Source organism: Molossus molossus, unplaced genomic scaffold, assembly GCF_014108415.1.
Source record: "Molossus molossus isolate mMolMol1 unplaced genomic scaffold, mMolMol1.p scaffold_m16_p_19, whole genome shotgun sequence".
Classification (NCBI taxonomy): Eukaryota; Metazoa; Chordata; class Mammalia; order Chiroptera; family Molossidae; genus Molossus; species Molossus molossus.
This window is the reverse complement of record NW_023425354.1, coordinates 33,796,223-33,818,591: the sequence shown is the minus strand read 5'-3', so window position 1 is coordinate 33,818,591 and position 22,369 is coordinate 33,796,223. Positions and strand designations below refer to the sequence as shown.

The 22,369-nt window shown below is 46.0% G+C and overlaps 2 protein-coding genes across 5 annotated transcripts in view; both read left to right on the top strand.

Moving 5' to 3' along the window:
- The window catches only part of LRRC37A (leucine rich repeat containing 37A), a 38,119-nt gene extending 37,474 nt beyond the window's left edge, over positions 1–645 (top strand). Inside the window, 3 exon segments of the mRNA XM_036268474.1 lie at positions 146–200; positions 282–418; positions 528–645. Of these exon segments, the coding sequence (XP_036124367.1) occupies positions 146–200; positions 282–418; positions 528–645 (310 nt within the window).
- A 2,561-nt stretch (positions 646–3,206) lies between these two features.
- The window catches only part of PLEKHM1 (pleckstrin homology and RUN domain containing M1), a 48,364-nt gene continuing 29,201 nt past the window's right edge, over positions 3,207–22,369 (top strand). For 2 of the 4 annotated variants that reach the window (XM_036268049.1, XM_036268052.1), the window contains exons 1-4: positions 3,207–3,294; positions 9,556–9,644; positions 13,076–13,323; positions 14,992–15,618. In XM_036268049.1, the coding sequence (XP_036123942.1) occupies positions 9,597–9,644; positions 13,076–13,323; positions 14,992–15,618 (923 nt within the window). In that variant the 5' untranslated portion in view covers positions 3,207–3,294; positions 9,556–9,596. Of the gene's footprint in view, positions 3,295–5,667; positions 5,903–9,552; positions 9,645–13,075; positions 13,324–14,991; positions 15,619–22,369 lie in introns of those variants that run through there. The other 2 variants (XM_036268050.1, XM_036268051.1) reach the window with 2 other exon arrangements.

Sequence of the window (22,369 nt, the reverse complement as noted above, 5' to 3'; positions counted from 1 at the left end):
GATTTTGCTTGTGAGTATGGACCCAAGTACCCATAAAAGGTGGATTAAATCCACCTTTTAATCCGAACAAGACCAGAGCTATACATTGTGAGAGACATGGAAAATGGCATAAATCACTAATTGTCAATATGTGTTTTCCTCCAAGGGGCTTTTTTTCAATTCTCCATCATAAGAGAAGCTCACCGAAACACGAGATGGAGGTAAATTTAAAGAGGATAAAGTACTATGGCGGGACAAAGCAGGGGAGACACAGAACTCATATTCCCCTGTCTGTTTTCTAGGAGCACCTTTTCTGGAAAAGGCAGCCGTTTTGGCTTAGGGATTTGTATAGACCTGTCAGTGCCACGTCCATAGAAAACATGGCACAAAAGCTGCATGACAAGGATGTGTCTGTTGAGGATGAGCTGTTCTACAAAATGTAAATGATTGGGAACAATTTAGAATTCTTGTCTAAAATGAGGAAATAATGAATAGTTTAATTGTTCCTTTCAAGAGTCAAAGCCTTGGCCTTATTCTTCTCGCCCCAGGTTGCGTGGCGAATTCTCAGTGTTCAAGGTTGCTGCTACAGACTCGGCGGCTTAGGGGCCAAGCAAATCACAGCACACGATACTGCCAGGGAGCGAACCCCATCCTCAGGATACCTGAACATTTTATTGAACTGTGTATATACAATAAATTTTGTGGGTTTTTTTTGTTTTGTTTTTTTAAGTTTATTAACTTGTGATCTTTTTTCTAACTTTACTGAGGTATAACTGACAAATAATAAAAACTTTTAAATCCACCTTTTAATAAAGAGTGTGGGAAGAACCAGCTTCCTACAACAGAACCCAGAAGAACACTAGCTATTCCAGTATGAAGAGAGATGATTGCATTAATTCCAGTTTGATGATTCCAATCAGATGGCAAGTAAGGACATATCTGGGGTTCAAACAAGAAAGGATCTCACTCCAGGGCTCTGAAGAGCTGTTAAAGGCAGGGACTTGGCTGCTTGGAAAGATGAGAATTGCCAGAAATGTACTCCCTTGAATTTTGTTTAACACTTTCTTAAGGCAAGTTAGATACTCTTACAATGAATATTACAAGACCAATGCACAAATTACATTTTTAAGAAATAATTGTTCAACTAGTATGTTGTATTTTATTTTATTTTTTGGTATGTGCCTCTAGCGGGAACCGAACCCGGGACTCTCTGGTCCACAGGCCGCTGCTCCAACCACTGAGCCAAACCAGCCAGTGAGAATTGCCAGAAATGTAATGATAATAGCTAGTCATCTTCACATGCTTACTACAGACCAAAAACTGTTCTGAGGATATTATCTTAGTTAATCCTCACATCAGCTGATATCTTTCCCAATTTACAGGCAAGGAACTGAAGCTCAGAGATTTTGAAACTTCCTTTTCTTCATACACTCTGACCTCTGCTCCTGAGGCTAAGGAGCCATGGGTGGTATGACTTGATTTTTCTGAACATCAAGTTTCTATCTTTAATGTTATCTCAAGGAGCCTATGAAAAAATACATTGTAGCAGTTGTCTTAGCCCCATACTTATTGGGTTGCCCTGGGCCCCTGTTTGGGGAAGTCTCAGAAAACAGCATAGGCTAGAGCTGGGATTCAAACCTAAGCATTCCTGTCTCCAAAACCCATTGGCTGTTACTGAGGGAACTATGCTGCCTCTCCAACAAGAATCGGAAAGAGCTGGGTGAGAACCCTGCTTCTACCATTTATAAGTTGTGTGGCCTTGGACCCCCAAGTTAGCTCTCTCAAACCTGTTTTCTTATCTGTACTATGGGGATAACAAAGGCACCTACCTTCCAGGTGGTTGGTAAGAACAAATCAGTTTTTATCTGGCAAACAATAGTAGCTTCAGTTTTCCACGAATATTAAAACCCTGACCCTTGTCTCTTAGGTTAGGGCAGAGAGAGTCACATTTTACTAAGTTTTTATTTCTAATCTTCCTGCTCAACCATTAACCATAGTGTAGGCTCTTAGCATTCACTCATCTAGCTTAAAAGGGAGGGCAGGGGGAGGTTTTCACTGCTAGAGAATTACACCGTGGGCAACCACACTCCAACCGCTGATTTTATAAGTGGAAACGGGCACTGGGATATGGACCTTCTCGCACACATGAGGGACACCTTCATTCCCAGAAGACCCATGAGCACAGGAACCCGCAGTAGAGATCAATGCAGCTTGCTTCTAAGAACTGACCTGTTCCTCAACCAGCCCTGTAGCCATCCATATGGTCCCTCTGGACCTGCATCTTGGCATACGGCCGCATGGGGACTCACACGCTAGTCCCAATTGACCAATGCTTGCACCTGTGAAGCATCTGAAGCACCACAGTGCATCCTGTTACTTTTGTTTTAATATGTTTTTATTGTTTTTTTTTAGAGAGAGGAAATGAGAAAAAGAAACATCGATGTGAGAGAAACATTGATGTGAGAGAAATCTTTTGGCTGCCTCCTAAACGCCCCCTACTGGGGATTCAACCTGCTACCGGGCATGTGTCCTGACGAAATGGAACCAGGACCTCTCAGTCCATGGGACAACCCTCAATCCACTGAGCCACATGGCGGGGCTATTTTTGTTTTAAGTCCATTTAAAAGAGAAATGTCACTTCTATGATGAAAATCAAACACATTATCTGCATGGCTAGTTGAGCTTTGCGTTTCCCTACTGCTGAGCCGTACAGGAGAATGCCCAAGGGGTCTCTAGGCGCTTCCTTTTAGTGTAAGGTGTGGTCAAAACGTGTGTTGTTCTTGAGAGCCTCCAAGCGGGAGGCTCCAACTTGGGCCTGAGCTCTGCTCCCGGGCTGCGCTGATGCCCTGTCAAGGCAAAACCAGGGTAGGGGTTATTAATCCCACGTTACAAGTGTACAACCTTCGCTGAAGGAACCACAGCCTCAAAGCTATGCAAATGGTGCTGAGACCAGGAGAGGTCAGGAACCCAGATGCCAGAATCTAATCTGACGCAGACTCTGCGAGAAGCGGGCAATGAAGACGCGTTCTGCCCAACGCCGGGCCCTGGCGCTTCGGAGCCCTGCAACCACTCGGGCGGGGAATCCTCGGACGTCAGGAAGCACTAGCCCCGCCCCGCCCCGCCCCCTGCATCTCCGGGCTCTGCAATAGGCTCCGCGGGCCGGGGGCGGGGCCGGACACTGAGTCTACGTGATGGCGTCAGGCGCCCTGGGTGCAGCTTGCTGTTGTCTGTAACCTGGAGGCCGCAGGGTCGGGTCGGAGCTTCTGGGGCTGCGTGGTCTGGAGTACTCCCCTGACCCGCTCCCCACTTCCTTTGGTGAGTTAGAGATCGGGGCGTGGAGGGCAGCGGAGGGGCGGCGGACCGAGGCGCGAAGGGACGAAGGGCCAGCAGCCCTCGACGTGATCCTGAACCCCTGGTTGCCTTGAGACTGCCCAAACCCCGTGTACCCACTTCCTCCTCCGATCCTAGCCTCCGTCCCGCACTGCCACTGCTGTCCTGTCCCCTCTCCAGGACCCGACTCCAGCCCTTACCCCCAAGCCCTCTCCACCAGTCTTGCGTAAATGCAGCCTTACCCTTGACCCCACTCTAGCCCAGTTCCACCTCTGATCTCGGCCACATTCCTCTGCCTAACACATCTCATCCTCACCCCTCAACCCTTTTGGCATTTCTAATGCTCCACGCAGATCTCCTTGAGACCCACCATTCTGGTTCGCTTTTTTCGGGGTCAGCTTTCTTATCACAATCTCCCATACCCCCCCTGCTCAGCTCCCCAAGTTTTGCTCATCCTAAACACTCCACCTCTCCTCTGTCCCACACTGTCTTTTAAGAACCACCACCAAAGTAGATGCGTTCTGAGCTCACCCCTTTCTTGATAACTGATCATAGTCCTGTCCCAGGTCTTGTAAGTATGTATCTTTTTGTCCTCACAGATTCAACCTCTAACTTCCTAGCCTATCATATGCTTCCTTTCCATCTCCAACCATTCTGAGGACTTCTTCCATCCTTAAATCTTTGCTAAACTGCCCCCAATTCTTGCTGTCTCAGTTCCTACCACTCTCACCCAATCTTTCTTAAAATGGGGTCTCCACATCCTTTCACCTCTGCTGTCCCCACCTCAGCTCTTCATCCCAACTCTGCACCCGTTCTTCCCTTGACCCAGTCCTCATTCAATCTAAGATTTTAGTTTAGAGCATCCTGCCACCCCAGCTGCCCCTCAATAGCCAAATCTAGGTGCTTGCTCAGAACCAGGCAGTTAGAGACTGAACAGCTTGATTGGCATGTGTAGGGCCTCAGATGATAATTAATTGTGAAGAAGTAGAGTTACCCACTTGGGTCAGGGGCTTTCCCTGGGTGTCTGATCCCCTGTGTCTGTCCCCAGGGATTATGATTCTAGCATTCATATTAAATTACTTGTTCTGGCTGCTGGAATGGTAGGTATCTTCCAAATTGCCTGGTAGGTGAGGAATGGCCACTCATCCAGCCTACTCAGTCTGGGGCAACAGAAGCCATCACTTCCTTTTGGCTGGTGTTCTGGCCTGGAAGAAACTCAAGAAGTACCACTGTGTGGGATTGGCTTTAGTTACCAAACCATGTCCTTGTGTGTTGTCCTAGCACTTGGAAAGGACCCTCCCAGAGTGCTCCTCCATGCCAGATCAGTTCCCACACTGAACACAGGGAGCACTATGGGTGCCAGAGGTGATGTTACATGTTGTAAAGAGTGTAGGTGAGTTGGTCCTGGGGAGGCTAAGACCTAGGTGTGTGTGGAGGCTGTTGAATCGCTTCCTCTTTTTGCAGGGACTGCATCATTGACTTTTCGTCACCTTGGTTACCTTTGAACACAGGGAGCTGAGTTATCTCAGAGTAGCTGAGGCAGAGGAACATTTTTAAGGCACCCAGGCCCCATGCTCAGCATTTAGTAATCTGGGCTCTTTGAGTGCATGTTCCCTCCAAATTCTGGTGACCTGGTTTCAGAGGGTTGGCCAATTGACAGCAATTTTAAAGGGCCCCAAACAGAACCATTGTGTTTACTTACCATTTATAGTCTTGTTCCTTTGAAAACTGAATGCCCTTCTACCTCTGATATCTCCCCATTAAGGTGTAATAGATCAGATTGGTTTTCCGCCTGTTGACAGCTTGGTCTAATGGAAGGAATTCCCATCTCTGAAGTTGTATACTTCAACTTTCTGCAGCCTATGAAATGGAGATACCTGCCCTGAGCCTTATTTTTATTTTATTCATCAGTTCATTCAGCAAGTATTTTTTGAGCACCACTGTGTGCCTTACACTGTCCTAGGCACTAGAAATGCAATGGTGAATGAACCAAGCAAGGTACCTGTATGATTCGTTCAGAGTTTGGCCCTTGCTAGAATACTAAGGGATAATAGACAAGAATATGGAGGAAGATGGTTGCTATTGGATGGGAAGAAAGAGGGAGGAAAAAAGATAGCCAGTGTTAACCGATTTCCTATTTCTAGCCTCACCCACTAGCCCTTGGTCTAGGAATCCCAAGCTAGAAATTTCTCACCCTCCAGCTGATATCCAATTGCTTCAAATCCTAGTTCCCCCAGCACACTGGCCATAGGACACCGGACCAGAAATCCAGTTTTCTTCAGGTACAAGGAAGTGATGTGTACTCATTCATCACTCACATGGCTAAAAGATCAGCTGCCTTCCTGAATCAGAAGATGACTTTGTCATTCTTTTCCAACTGAGAACCATGACTCATCAACTGGTACAGTAGTAGCTGGATGGTTTAAACATCAGGCTGTTGTTCTGAACAGACAGGTACAGGATTAGATTCAGGCTGTAGAGTGGAGGCTGTTGGGAATGGCTGAGAAGTCTCTAAGGACAGGAGGTTACTATTTACTGATGGATGGAGTGTTTTAAAAGTGGCGAACCCGGGTCATCCATTTCTTCTTTTAATGTAAGTCTCGTGTAAGCCATTTTTCTCTTTTCTTTCTTCCTTGGTTTCTGGAGGAAGTGAAATTGGACATGTTTAGAGGGCCAGGCAGTGTAATAATAATAATTTAAAAAAAAAACAGAACTGTTCCTTCCTGTGTATTAAAACATTTAGGAAAGCACAGCTCTGGAACATGGGTACCATGGACAGGACCAGGCCTCAAGCTGGTTGGGGTTACAGATCTTTTTGGCCAGATTATTACTTGTTGATTTTAAGCCTTATTTGATAAGTGGAGTTTCTGAGTGCCTCTTAAAGTTCTGTAAATAATAAGTTTGCCTGAAACCTTTGAAGCAAAGACCTGAGGCAGTTTGGTCTGGTGAAAGGTACAGGACGGGGAATGAGGACATCAGAGAATCTGTTTCCTACCTGGGGCCTTTTTGTAATGAGCCCCAGTCTTCTCTGTAAAATCTTCCTCTCCCAGGACTGTTGTAGGAGTTAAATGAGATTAGAGGAGTTTGAAGACGTGTCAGGGTGAATCAGTATTTAGGGAAAGAGGTAGACTTAGCAGGGTTTGGAATTTCCTAAAAGGCAAAAAGTCACCTTTTCTGCTAAACTCCACTGGTGCAGTTTGAAGAGCCCTTTGGTAGTGTTGTTCAAGTTCTGTCCTCACTCCCTTCAACCTAGGTCTCCTTGAAGCCACACCTCTCTTTGGTTTGGTTCTTGGTGTCAGTAAAGAGTGCTCTGAGGACAGGGAGTGAAACCAGCCACAGAGGATGGTAGACTGGGGCCCAGACCACGGGGAGGATGATGCAGCACTGACTCAGCAGTTAAGAGACCCAAAGCCCAGTTCTTGTTCCACCAGCAAGTTCTCAAGTCATAGGTTGTCTGATTCCTGTCTCTGTGAGGCATTATGGAACGCACACCATAGGTAGGGTTGTTTACCTTCCTACTATGAAAGGTGTGCCCTGAATTGTGCCCCAAACCCCAGAGTTCCAGTACTATTTTGTGAATTGTCCAGTGGCTTTTCTCCTGGATTCCTCCATGCTGTTGTCATTTTGTGGCTTTTCTGATACTTTGTTGTAGGTGACAGTTTCTTGTCTCCTATCTGACTCTGGTCTGACCTCTCAGCATTAGTTTACGTTGGGTTTTTGTTGTTTTGATTGATTGATTTTTAGAGAGGGAGAGGAAGGGAGAGAAAGAGAGAAATGTTGATTTGTTGTTCCATTTATTTATGCATTCATTGGTTGACTCTTGAATGTGCCCTGACTAGGGATCAAACCCACAACCTTGGCATATTGGGACGATGCTCTAACCAACTGAACTACCCAACCAGGGCTACTTTGGTTTGGTAGACCCTTACTTGGCCAGAGCACCCACTTATTGATAAGCTTCCCTCCCTCCTATGAGTACTCTATTATTTTCAGTTAATTAGCAAATGAGGCCTTAATGGGCCCAGGCTATGATTCAAATTGTTGAGATTTAAGCCTTGAAAGGCCTGGCCTGTGGCTGACTGAAGGAAGGGCAGTTTGGGAGCTTGAGGCTTTGTGTAGAAGGGCAGCTAGAGGGAAGGCCTTGGGCCACTGGAATTGCTGAAAGGGGTTATAGCTCAGGGTCTTGGAGCAGGAGAGCTGGACTTGGCCTGCTGGGCTGTGCAAGGTAACCCAGAAGGAACTCAGCTTCCAGAATCAGTCCTTTTCAAAAGGACTCTGACTGCAGCACATATCCTGTTCCCTGTCACCCTGGTGGCCAGAGTACAGAGCTGGTCTCCAGGGAGGGCCCTGAGGATCCTGGGGAGGTGTGAGCTGGAACGTGGCTGAAGGGTGAGGCAGTGACACTGGGGCTGCAGCCAGGGCCCCGTGTTCTTTCCGGGGGTCTGTCGCGCCCTGACTACAGCTGGCTCCCCAGGGGCCATCCTCCATGCACCTCCCTCCCTCTGCATGTCCCGACTTAGGGAGGTTGGCTCTGGGGCATGTTTGCCCTCTGCCAACTCCAGAGGCCAGGGATTGAAGCAGAGCCTTTTCCACTGGGGCCCCCAACTGAAGGGCCCTCCCTCCTCCAGGCCCCCTTTTTCCGCCAGCCCCTTTCCCCCCACCACTTAGCCTTAGCTCATACTCACCTCTTCCAGAAGGGAGAAGATTGTACTCATTCAGGAGTCTGGCATTTCTCTTGAGCTGGGGTTGGCTTTGTCCTGGCCAAGGGTCCGGGAGTTGACCATATCAGCTCTGGGATCTCGGGAAGTTCCTTGACCTAGGTCAGCTTCTGTTCCTTTTTTTGTTTGTTTTGTTGTTGTTGTTGTTAATCCTCACCCGAAGATATTTTTTCCATTGATTTTTTTTATTTTTTATCCTCACCCGAGGACACCTTTTGATATTTTGTTCAGATAGAGTGGGAGGGAGAGAGAGAGAGAGAAACATCGATGTGAAAGGGACACATCGAGTGGCTGCCACCCACATGACCCAACCAGGGCCGGGGACAAACTGCAACCAAGGCACGCGCCCCCAGTGGGAACCGAACCCGGGTCTCTCTGGACCACAGGCCAACACTCCAACCGCTGAGCTCTATTGATTTTTTTAGACAGAGTAGAAGGAAGGAGGGGGGAGAGAGAGAGACAGAGACGTCGGTTGCCTCCTGCACACACCCCATCTGGAGCCAGGGATCAAACCTGCAACCCAGGTACGAGCCTTGAAGGGGAATTGAACCCATGACACTTTGGTACACGGGCTGAGCCACACCAGCCAGGGCCACGTCTGTTTTTCATCTGTCAGATTGAGGTAATAAAAGAGCCCTCCCAGCCCTGGCCAGTGTGAGGATTTGTACTCTCTGCTCCGGTGCATTGAGTGTCCCTGAGGGGTCTGGAAAGGGGACGTCACCCTGTCCTTCTAAGGTATGTTATTGCAGATGAAAAGACAGTACACAGGCTCAGTTCAGATAAAGACTGACTTTTGTCAGGGAAGATTCTAGCCTAGGACATGACTACCTTCCTTAAACTGCTTTTGGTGTAAAAAGTTTAAATTTCAGACCATCCTTTGTGGTTACTTTAGGTCTCTGAGTTCGCAGGGTCGCCAAGCCTCTCCTGAACTTGTCGGGCTAGCATGTGGCCCCTTTCCGTCCACAGAATCCACGTTGTTCCCCTTTACACATGTTCCTGTGCTACTCAGGCCAGCCCAACAGAGAAGCAGATGTGTGAGAATCTCCCTTTGAAGCTGTTTCACATGTACTGTTCACCGCTGTGCGGCAGACACTAGATGGAGACAGGAGTCAGGGGCAACCGCAAGACCTGGCCCTGAATGTGACTTGGGAGGCCTGGTCCTGGTCCCTGCGAGATCTTTGCACCTTCAGCTGCAGCACCCTCAGCTCTGCATCTAACTCATCAGCCTGTCATGCCCTGCTTTCTGTGCCAGCATTTGGTGTGGAGCAAAGAGCCCTTTCCATTCACTCCTTGGGGCGGGCCCACCCCTGGCACACAGGGCTCCTTCCGAGATCCGGACCTCAGACATTTTTCCTTCCTTGTTGCTTCTCTTAAAACCCACTCTCATTTTTACTTTCATACTCAAAGGCCTTTCTTTTGCTTACAGTTTGAGTGAAATGGGCTGACCTGCTGCCTGCTCCGGGGTGTGGGGATTGGTAGGGCTGGTGAGTTGGGGTCTTGCTTACCTGGCCGCCACCTGTCTCAGCAGGTGTCATGTGGTTCTCTTCGCGAGCTGCTGCCTGAGTGGAAATGCTCTCAGTGGTGGAGAATGGACTGGACCCCCGGGCTGCCATCCCGGTAGGTGGCAGGGGAGGATCAAGGGTGGGGAAGGGGTGCACAGGACAGCCATTTCATTGGTTTTTCCCACTTTGGAATGTATGGGCACTGTCTGGAAAGAGAGGCCTCAGGCTGAGCAAAACTTATAGCAGAAGCAAGCTCTGAGGAGGTCCTGCCCTTTCTAGATCATGTTATTGGTGATAAATTGAGAATTTACCAAAAAAAAAAAAGTTGGGATTTAATATAGGTTACCTGAAGACTATGGATTTCTCCAAGGAAGATGTGCAAGTGACCAGTAAGTTCATGAAAAGGTGCTCACCATTATTAAGACATTAAATAAATGTAAATCGAAACCATAATGAGATAGTTCTTCACACCCCCTATGATGGCTATACCCAGAATGGCAGGCAATAGTAAGTGCAGTGTGGTCATGGAGAAATTGGAACCCTCGTGCATTGCTGGTGGGAATGGAAAATGGTGCGGCCATTGTGGGAAACAGTTTGATAGTTCCTCAGAAGTTAAACAGTGTTCCATACAGCCCAGCAATTCCACTCCTGGGTACATACCCATGAGAATTAAAAATATATGGCATGTGTCTACACAAAAACTTGTGCGTGAATATTCATAGCAGCATTATAACCAAAAGGTGGGAACAACCCAAATGTCTATTCATTTTTTTTTTATCCTCACCTGAGGACATTTTTCCATTTTTTTGTTCAGATAGAGTGGGAGGAAGAGAGAGAGAGAGAGAAACATCAACATGAGTTGATGCCACCCGCATGACCAACCAGGGCCGGGGACCAACTGCAACTGAGGTATGCTGCCTTAGCGGGAACTGAACCCGGGTCTCTCTGGACCGCAGGCCGATGCTCTAACCACTGAGCAAAACTGGCCAGGACCCAAATGTCTATTAATTTATAATTGGATAAATAAAATGTGGTATATTCGTGCAGTGGAATATTATTTGGCATTAAAAGGAATGAAGTAGCCATGGCTGGTTTGGCTCAGTAGAGTGTTGGCCTACGGACCAGAGAGTCCTGGGTTTGGTTCCTGCTAGGGGCACATACCTTGGTTGCAGTTTGTCCCTGGCCCTGGTGGGGTCGTGTTGGTGGCGATCACTCGATGTGTCTCTCTCACATCAATGTTTCTCTCTCTCTCTTCCTCCCTCTCTCCCTCCTTCTCTATCTGAAGATAAATGCAAAAATGTCCCTGGGTGAGGATAAAAATTTTAAAAAAGGAATGAAGTATTTCCCAGTTGGTGTGGCACAGTGGTTGAGTGTCAACCCATGTACCAAGAGTCACTGGTCGATTCCCAAGCAGGGCATATGCCCAGGCTGTGGGCCAAATCCCCAGTGGGGAGCATGCAGGAGGTAGCCAATTGATGTTCTCTTCCATCAATGTTTCCATCTCTCCCTTCCTCTCTCTCTAAAAAAAAAAAATCAATAAAGAAAAAAAAACATTAAAAAGAATGAAGTACTGATGCATGAAGATGCTGCTACATAGAGGAAAACATGCTGAAATGAAAGAAACCAGACACTGAAGTCTGCCTATTGTATGATTCCATTTGTATGAAATGTCCAGAATAGCCAAACCCATAGAAACAGAAAGTAGATTAGTGGTTGTCAGGGTCTGGGGGGAAGGGAATAGGGAGTTGCTGCTAATGGGCCCAGTATTTCTTGTTAGGGCAGTGAACGTGTTCTAAAATTAGATAGTGGCCACGGTTGCACAATTCTATGAATATACTAAAAACCATTGAACTGTATACTTTAAACAAGAGAATTTTATGCTATGTAAATTATTTCTCATAAAAGTTGTTATAAAAAAGGAACATTTAACTCTTCAAAGAACCTTAGCTGTTTGGTCTAAAATAAAAACAAAACAATAAAATATTTATACAGAATCCTGTCACCTAACAATTCAAGCCAGTTTTTTTGTTTTGTTTTGTTTTGCCATCCCAGTTCTTTTCCAAACACTTAGGTAATTTTGACATACTTATATTTTGACAGAACTCTCTTTACTCTATATTTCCAGAGGACTTATATATTTTGTTTTTTGGGATTTTTGTTGTTGTTGTTGTTTTGTTAATCCTTACCTAAGGATATTTTTTCCATTGATTTTTAAAGTGGAAGGGAGGGAGGGAGTGTGGGAGAGAGAGAGAAAGAAACATTGATGTGAGAGAGACATCGATTGGTTGCCTCCTGCATGTGCCCCGACTAGGGCCAGGGTTTGAACCTGCAACCTAGGAATCAAACCTATGACCCTCTAGAACAGAGATGGCTGAGGTAGGGGTTATCTTCAGACCAAGCCTCATCAGCCCCTCCTTCTCAAGTAAGAGCCTGGGGCCGCTTCAAGCCCCTGGTGGTCACCTTCGCAGGTGCCATCTTGGTGCCACACCCTAGCAGAGTTTCATAGTTGTCAGAGGTTGTGTGGCCTGCAAAACCTAAAATCTTTACCACCTGGCCCTTTGGTGTTCAGGCTGACACTCTAACCATTGAGCACACTGGCCAGGGTGAGAAGACTTGTATATTGTGTAATTTATTCATTTAACAGACATTTATTAAGGACACAAGGTTGAATAAAAACATAGTCCTGCCCTCAAAGAGGAATTCCCCCACCTTCCATGCTATAGATCAGGACGTATTATTCCCATTTCACAGGTGAGGAAATTGAGCCTCAGAGAGGTTAGGTGAAATGTCTGAGGTGACCCAGCTGGTGACTGACAGAGCTGAGACTAAACCTCAGCTGCCAAGTTAGTGTCTTTCTGAATGTAGACCATGCTCCTGTTTTCTTGGTCTTTTTATTATTCTAAAGCAACAGTTTTTGCCTCTTAGCTTCTTGATTCTGTGCGGAATCTTGGTCACATGGAAAGCCTCTGTCCTAGATGGATTTACCCAAGTCCCATCACTATAACTATGATGGAGCCAATATTTAAGCATAAGATTTGTATGGCTATCAGTTTACTGACACTTGGTTTAAAAAACAAAAGAGATACACAAATATCTTTGCATAAAAATAATAATGGTATCTCTGGATGGTGTTTTTGATTTTCCTTTTCTTCTGTATGCTTTATCTTTTCTTTAGAAACATTTTTTGTTTCTTCATTGACTTTTAGAGACAGAGAGGAAGGGAGAGAGAGCGAGAGATAGAAACCTAGATGAGAGAGAACATCAATTGGCCACCTCCTGCATGCCCCCACTGGGCATCAGGCCCACAACCTGGGCATGACCAGTGATTCGTGCATAGGTCGATACTCAACCACTGAACCACATTGGTTGGGCTGCTTTATCTTTTCTATAATTAGCACGTGCTAGTTTTGCAGAAGGCAAGTACAGATACATACATACAGGTGTGTGCATGTGTTGTTGTGCATATATTTTTCAACAGACAGAGTTACATTCCTAGGGTCGCCATAGGATCTTCTAAAGGCCTGTGTTACATCTGGCTCTGCCTAGGTCATCAAGAAGAAGCTAGTGGGATCCATGAAGGCATTGCAGAAGCAGTATGCATCCTCGGACACAGTGATCACTAGCGAAGACGGAGATGCCAACGCCATGTGCAGTGCCCTGGAGGCTGTGTTTATCCACGGCCTGCATGCCAAGCACATCCGAGCCGAAGCCGGGGGCAAAAGGAAGAAGAGTGCCTACCAGAAGCCTCTGCCTCAGCCTGTGTTCTGGCCCCTCCTGAAGGCTGTCACCCACAAGTGAGATCAGCTGGGGAGGTTTTGCTTTGGGAAGGAGCTTTGGAATATGGGACACAGGGCTCTTCATCTCCAGCTGTGTGGGAAAGCAACAGGTGCTCTATGTTCTAGAACAGGGATGGCTGAGGTAGGGGTTATCGTTAGACCAAGCCTCCTTAGCCCCTCCTTCCTCAGGTAAAGAGCCTGGGGCTGCTTTGAGCCCCTGGTGGTCACCTTTGCGAGTGCCGTCTCTGAGCCACACCCTGGCAGAGTTTGGTAGTTGTCAGAGGTTGTGTGGCCTGCAAAGCCTAAAATCTTGACCACCTGAACCTTTATGGGGGAATTTTGCCGACCCGTCCTTAGAATGTTTGGACATCTGTGTGCTGAGTATTATACTCATAACAAGGTATGGGGTGGGGGTTGTAAAAGAGTGGAATCCAGGTGGAGCATCTGAATATTTGCCCTGAGACACTTGTCTTTGTGGCCCTGCCCCTCCTGCCTGGACTTCGGAACAGGTAGCTGGCACTGTGCCTCTAAGGGCTATTAGATGCCACCTTCAGCCGAAAGGTGCCTTGTCAGTCTCTCATCTTCCTTTACATGCCTACTGTCACTGCCCTATCTCAGGTTCTTACCTCCCTCCTGGGTGACAATGGCTTTCTAATTGTCCCCTTTAACTCATTCTGTCTTTTCTTAACATTCAGTGAGCTTAAGCTAACCAGGGTCAATCACTGAGTCCTACAGAGCTTGGTCTGCCCGCCCATGCAGGGGACAGTGGTAGTCACAGAAGGGGCATTTAATCAGATCAAGGCATCCAGGGACTCAGTTTCAAACACCTGCGGTCTGACCTTATCCAGAGCAACCCATCCTGAAGTCTGCATAGAGGAGATCAATTCGTTTTCTTGTGCAAAAACCTATAGCCCCCAGGCTCCCATATGCTAGCCTGGAGTATGATTCATTCGGTTGGAGCCCCAGAATCTGTATCCTGACCAAGTTCCCCATGTGATTCTGGGGCACAACCAGGTGTGGGGACCATTGCCCCACGGCCTCACCAGTTGGATCCTCAAAACCCTGCATCACCTGGCTGTGCCGCCAATCAGCTCCTCCTCCCCGCGTTGTAATTGGAGTGCTCCCCACTCCTGTTACAGGTCTGTTGCTTTCCAGCTCTGTGCCTTTTCCCTGTTAGTTCCGTGTGCCTCGGAGGCGCTCCTTCTAGCTTCGCCTCTTGAAATCCCACAAGGCCAGCTCAGAAACTGCCCTTTCTATGGCATTTATTTCACTCCAACCCGGAAATGATCGCCCCGTCCCCACCCCAGCTCTACTGACAACTGGTGTGCCCTTAAAAGGCGTTACCTAGATAGAGCGCAGGGACCAATTCTTTACCCTGTGTCTTCACAGTTCCAAGGACCTTGCATGGAATAGCACAGCAAACATGTCCTGGATGCCAGCAGATGGTATCAGGGACCCAAGAGGTAGTTGGAATGAAAATGGCAATTATCCTTCATGACACCAACCTCAAAAAGTTGGGGGTTATTGCTTACTATTTCTCAGTTCCCCTTAAAACACTATTAATTGTTCATGCCTATATTGTTCTTGCAGTCATTATTATTGGCTCTTGCCCCAACCGGTGTATGAAATAACATCTCAGTGATTCAAAGTCATCTCTTGAACTAATTCTGTTCTCCCCTTTGCCAGACACATCATCTCGGACTTGGAGCACCTGGTCTTCGTGAGCACGGACGTGGGCCGCTGCAGGGCCTGGCTGCGGCTGGCCCTCAACGACGGCCTGATGGAGTGCTACCTGAAGCTGCTCCTGCAGGAGCAGGCCCGCCTGTGCGAGTTCTACCAGCCCACCGCCCTGCTCCGGGACGCCGAGGAGAGCGAGTTCCTCCTCAGCTTCCTGCAGGGACTCACCTCCCTGTCCTTCGAACTCTCCTACAAGTCCTCCATCTTAAACGAGTGGACGCTCACCCCGCTGGCCCTCTCTGGGCTTTGCCCCCTCTCTGAGCTCGACCCTGCCACTACCTCTGGGACAGAACTACAGCGCAAGGAGTCGCTGGATTCCATTTCCCATTCCTCAGGCTCCGAGGACATCGAAGTCCAGCACTCGGGCCATAAGATCCAACGGAACAGGCAGCTGACCGCCTCCTCCCTCAGCCTGGACACGGCCAGCTCTTCCCAGCTGTCCTGCAGCCTAAACTCGGATAGCCTCCTGCTCCCGGAGAACGGCTCCAAGAGTCCCGATCATTCTGAGGAGCCCATGTCATACGACTCAGACCTGGGGACAGCAAATGCTGATGATTCAGACCCGTCTCTGCAGGAGTGAGTACCACTCCTCCACTCCTTCCTTCTCTCTCCTTCCTTCTCCCCTCTTCTTCTCTTCCCCCCTCCTTCCCTCCCTCCCTTTAGCGTGTGATTGCCTGTCACAGCACTGAACTTTCAGGGCGTAAGGAAAGGCAAAGGGAACGGCGTCTCTCTTCCTCAGGACTGAAGTTGCTGTAACTGGAGGCAGCATGTGGGCGGTGGGGAGAAAGGATCTAGACAGGGCTCAGAGCTGGTTCAAGCTCCAGCTCTGTCCTGGGCGACTTTTGACAAGTTGCTTAATCTCTCTGGGACTCAGTGTGAAATATGTTTGTCATCTTTAGAAGGACACTAATAGTTCAAAGCTATAGTTACATCTTCCAAAAAACACAACAAAGCATGATGTGTAAGGTGACCGGTGACCTCACAGAAGACCTCCTAGAGGACACAAGCCTGAAGGGAGCCTGGAGGTGGTAGGCAGAGGGGCCAAGCCCAGGTGTGGAGGAGGAGCACATGGCGCGGCTGCATTGCCCGGAGAGGGAGCCTGGGCAGAGCCTTTTTCAGTCAGGCTTTTTAACACTAATTTTTGAATAGATAATCTATTTTTATGGTGTAAAAAAAAAAAAAGTAACATGCATACAGTAAAAAGTGCTTCCCGCCCCTATAACCATAATGATTTTCTTGCATATTCTTTCAATGTTTCTAAATACATCTAGTATAAAAAATATGCATACGTAGATTTTAAAATTTTATTTCTTGTTCTCCCACCTCTTTCCACGAAAGCTAGTATAAACACAGTATTCTGCACCTTATTTTGGAGGAGATCTTCTCATATCAGTTTCTTTTCTTTTCCCCCCCGTGGCATATTTTTTCATTGTATGAACATACCTTAGTTTCTTTAATCAGCCCTATATGTAATGGACATCAGAGTTCAGCGTTTTATACGTATCCTTGCGTGTGTGGTCTTTTAGTTCTGTGCAGTTATCTCTATTCAGTCAGTTCCCAGAGGCAAAATTGCTGAGCCAAAGGATGGAATAATCTGTAATTTTCACAGATATTGCCTATTTACATTCCATCAGGAATGTATCTGTGTCCCCTCAGCCTTGTCAGCAGCAAGTATTATCAAACTTTTGGGTGTTTGCTCATCTAATAGGTTAAAAAAAAAAATGCTAACTTTTTGTTAAGCATTACCTTCAGTTGGATCCATGTTCCATTAGCCAGTGTTAGGACCTTCTTTTCACTCCTGCTGGTCTCTACCACCTCCCACTTTTGGGTCAGGTCATTACAGGGCTCCCACCTGTAAAGACTGGTGTGGGAATAATACCAGTTTGGGGTGGTGCTGTGGACTGGCTTGGAGCAGACCTAGTTTCAAGCCCTCTTCTACCACTTACAAGTCCAGTAATGTCAGACAAATTGCTGGCTCTATTTGAGGTTCTATTTTTTATCTTTAAAATGGAGATCCCCTCATAGAGCTGTTTGAGGATTAAATCAGATGCCTGTTAACGAGTTGCACACACAAAAACACCTGGTAGGCACCAGAATAGCTTCTGAGCGGGCCCTGCCCCAGCGTGGCTGCACCTGTGGCATGACTTAGGCTCATTCCCATGTCTCAGTCCTTAGTTGCCTCTCCTTCCTCCCACAGACCAGCCAGCCTTCTCTTTGTCATGTGTCTTGCCTTTATCTTTCATGAGTCTTATGATTGGAAAATTCCAGCTTAAGGTCATTGAGCCAGTGACCATCCACCCTTTGTGGTTATTATGGGGAACTAAAGGGGAGAGGGTCAGGGTGTACAGACCAACACTGGACAGTGATATGAGGAACCAGCTAACACTAAACACTAAACACACAGATGCATGCACATGCAGCCTTCTTAGAGCTGGACTGGAAGTTAGTCTTTGAGCATCCACAGAGACCAGCATTTCTTGGAGCGTATGTTTTTTGTTTGTTTGTTTGTTTTTTCTTTATTGATTTTAGAGAGAGAGGAAGAGAAAGGGAGAGAGAATTAAAAACATGGATGAGAGAGAACATCAATTGGCCGCCTCCTGCATGCCCCCCACTGGCGATCGGGCCCACAGCCTGGGCTTGTGCCCTGACAGGGAATCAAACCGCTGAATCACACCTACTGGGCTTAACCCGCTTTATGACCTTGTGGAAAGTTACTCAATCTTTCTGACTTTGATGTTCTCATCTGTAAAATGGCGATAAAGAATGTTTCAAAGGCCTGAAGATAATTAAGATTAATTATCTTAATGAAGTGAGTTAAGAGAGTGCTTAGAGCAGTGGCTGACACATGGTGAGCGCCCAGCAGGTGGTGTTATTGTCATTTACTGCTGAGTACTCCTGAGCACCGATGACGATGACGATGACGATGACCGATGACCGCACTTCTGCTCCTTATCTCTGAAGCACTGCTGCACAAAGCTGGTTAGCAATATTTATCAGATGTCATCATTTCCTTGGGGGAATTGATTCTTAGCACATGCAGCCCACCTCTGTGCATTCATCGGTGGCTCTTGACTGCCATGTACCACCAACACAGCAGATAGTCCACGTGTTCAGAAACCACAGGCTCAGAACCACTTGGCTGGGGTTCTTTACAAGGTAGCCACCCAGAGTCCTCAGATCCCACTTTTTACTTATTTCACGTGTACATGCATAGATACAGATGCATATAATACATACACTTTTTAAGATTGTTTTCTAAGTGAAAGCACAAGTAAATTTTTTGAACAGAATGTTTTTGAAAACCACTGCCCTGAGTCAGACAGAAGTGGAAAGACCAGCAGTTTCACTTCTTTTTTTTTTTTTGAGAGAGAGAAAGAGAAACATTGATTTTGTTGTTCCACTTATTTATGCATTCATTTGTGGATTCTTCTATGTGCTCTGAGGGGACTGAACCTGCAACCATGGTGTAATGGGATAATGCTCTAAGCAGCTGAGCTACCTGGACAGAGCTGTTTCATTTCTATGTTGTATTTTCTTCAAATGTTTTCAAACTTTTCTTTCTTTTGCCTTTTCTTCATAATTTCATTCTAGCACTTTTTCCAATTGAGATGCCTGCCTGTCTCTTATTCTCATTGGGTTCTGAAGGCCAGAACTGATTCTGGTGGAGCTCTGTGAACTTGATTTCACCTTCACCTTGGTTTTGATTTGGCAGAAGCTCTGATTTATCACACAGGCATTTTTGGTGGCATTTCTTTTCTTTTCTTTTTTTTATTCCTCACCCGAGGATATTTTTCCATTTATCACTAGATAGAATTGGAGCGGGGGAAGAAGCATCGATGTGATAGAGCCAATTGACTGGTTGCCTCTCCCACTACCCAACCAGGGCCGGGGACGGACCGCAACCAAGTACATGCACCCGCAACATCAGTCTGCAAGCCGACGCTCCAGCCTCTGAGCCAAACCAGCCAGGGTGGTGGCATTTCTTTAGGCATTAAGTCACTGATTCTAACACCCAGTCTACTCTGTCACATGAATCTTTCTTATAGATTAGGATTCATTTATAACTGATAACCATTTTGGTAATACTAGTGAGTATTTCCATAATTCTACTCCTTTCCTTACAATTTTATATTTGTTTACCTGAAGTCTAAGCAATGTTATCAATAACAATCAATGCCCTGGCCAGTTTGGCTCAGCGGTTGGAGCGTCGGCCTGCGGACCAGAGAGTCCCGGGTTCGGTCCCCGCTAGGGGCACATACCAAAAAGTAATAATAATAATAATCAAAACAGCAACAATAACAAATTGAGGTTAACATTTATTGAGTATTTAACTTGTGCAAAACACTCTACTAAGCATTTTGTGTATATTATCTTATTTAATTTTTGTCACTCATAAAAGTGGGTGCTGTTACCATGCCTGTTTTACAGATAAGGGAATTAAATCTATGGACTTTAGGTACTTGTTGGGGAGCACTTAGTAATGTGCTAGCCAAGGCCAGGAGGACTCTGGATCCCTGCTTTTAATCAGTCGCTAGAGCACCTCCCAGGAGCCCATGAGGAGCTGGGACCTGATGGGACATTTGTCAAAACTCTGTCTCCCTAGTTCATTTCAGAATGTGGCCCATTCCATCACAGTAGTTTGGACACATACTACAGGTCAGCAGATGTCCCTTCCTCCTCTGCTTGTGGAAACTAGCCCTTTGCTTCCAGAACTCATCAGTCCCTGTTCCCTGCAAGTTGCACTTCTGGATTTGTATTTGTTTCTTTTAACTTTTTTTAACATTATTTTTTCTTTATTGATTTTAGAAAGAGAGGAAGGGAGAGGGAGAGATAGAAACATCGATGAGAGAGAACATTGCTTGGCCGCCTCCTGCATGTGTCTGTTTCTGAGTGAAGCCATGGAGCAGGAACCAGCGCCCCCTCCTCCCCCACAACTATTCCACAAACACAGTTACATCTCTCTCTGATAAGTCATCTTTTTGTTTAATGAGATATAATTCATATACCATAAAATTTTCCATTGTAAAATGTACACCCTGTCTGGGTAGCAGCTGGTTAGAGCATCATCCTGATGTGCCAAGGTTGCAGGTTTGACCCCCCGTCAGGGCACATTCAAGAATCAATCAATGAATGCATAACTAAGTGGAACAACAAATCATTGTTCCTCTCTCTGCCTCTTTCAAATCAATCAATCAATAAATTAAATAATTTTTTTTTTTGTGCTCACCAGAGGACATTTTTCCATTTTTTGTTCAGACAGAGTAGGAAGGAGAGAGAGGTAGAGAGAGAGAGAAACATTGACGTGAAAGGGACACATCGAGTGGTTGCCACCCGCACGACCCATCCAGGGCCGGGGACAAACTGCAACCGAGGTACATGCCCTTAGCGGGAACCGAACCCGGGTCTCTCTGGACCGCAGGCCAACACTCTAACCGCTGAGCCAAACCGGCCAGGGCAATAATTTTTAAAAATAAAAATAAAGTATACACTTCAGTAGTTTTTAGTATATTCACAAGGTTGTGCAACATTGCTACTATCTAGTTCAAGAACACTTCCATCACCCTGTTAGGAAATCCCTTACCCATTAGCTACGGATTTACCTATTTTGGACATGCCATGTTAGGGAAATCATATAATACATGGCCTTTTGTGACCGGCTTCTTTCGCTTCTTTCACATAGTATATTTTCAAGGTTCCTCCATGTTGTAGCATGTATTGTGACTGAATGATGTTCTGTTCTATGGGTATACCACAGTTCTTTTATCTATTTATCAGTTAATGGACAGTGGGTTGTCCCACTTTTTGGCTATTATGAATAATGTTTCTAAGAACATTCATGTACATGTTTTTGGAACATATGTTTTTATTTCTCTTGGAGATATATCCACGAGTAGAATTCCTGAGCCATATGATAACTCTATGTTTAACTTTTTGAGGAATTATTAAACTGTTTTTCCCAGAGGCTACACCATTTATATCTCTACCAGCAGTGTATGAGTGTCCCAGCTTCTCTGCGTCTTGGCCAACACTTCTTATTTTCTGTCATTGTTTTTTTTATTATTATAGCCATCCTAGTGAACGGAAAGTAGCTCTTGTTGTTGTTTTGATTTGTACTTCACTACTCTGTAATGATACCGAGTATCTCTGTATGTATATATTGGCCATTTGGATATCTTTTTTGGAGTAATGTCTATTCATACCCTTTGCCTATTTTTATTTGTATTTAAACTTTTTTTTCTTTATTGATTTTACAAAGAGAGGAAAGGAGAGGGAGAGAGAGAGATAGAAGAGATAGAAACATCAATGAGAGAGAACATCAGTAGGCCACCTCCCACCGGGGATTTGGCCCACAACCTGGGCATGTGCCCTGACAGGGAATCAAACTGGCGACCTCTTGGTGCATGGATCGATGCTCAACCACTGAGCCACACTAACTGGGCCTTTGCCTATTTTTAAATTAGGTTATTTGTTGTAAGAGTGCTATATAGCCCTGGCCAGGTGGCTGAGTTGGTTGGAGTATTGTCCCGTACACCAAAAGGTTGTGGGATTGATTCCCAGTCAGGGTGTATACCTAGGTTGTAGATTCGATCCCTGGTCAGGGCATGTATGGGAGGCAACTAATTGATGTTTCTTTCTCACATCAATGTTTCTCTCTCTCTCTCTCTCTCTCTCTCTCTCTCTCCCTACTCCCATCCCTCCCTTCTACTCTCTCTAAAAATCACTGGAAAAAATATCCTCCAATGAGGATTAACAACAACAACAACAATCAATAAACATACCTTCAGCCCTGGCCGGTTTGGCTCAGCAGTTGGAGCATCGGCCTGTGGACCAAAGAGTCCTGGGTTTGGTTCCCGCTAGGGGCATGTACCAAAAAAACAAACAAACAAACAAACAAACAAACAAACCTTCAGATGAGGATTGAAAAAAAAAGAGTGCTATATACTCTGGATATTAGACCCTTATCAGATATATGATAATATTTTTCCTATTCTACGGGTTGTCTTTTTACTTTCTTAGTAGTATCCTTTAGAAGCATGAGTAGTTTTTTATTTTATTGAAGTCCAATTTATCTATTTTTTTATTGGCTGTTTATGCATTCGATGCCATATCTAAGAAACCATTGCCTGACCCAAAGATATGAAGGCTTACACCTGTTTTCTTCTAAGAGTTTTATAGTTTTTGCTCTTACCTTTAGGTCTTTGATCTATTTGAGTTAATTTTTTTTTTTTTTTTTTTTTATCCTCACCCGAGGACACTTTTTCATTCTTTGTTCAGGTAGAGCAGGAGGGAGAGAGAAAGAGAGAAACATCGATGTGAAAGGGACACA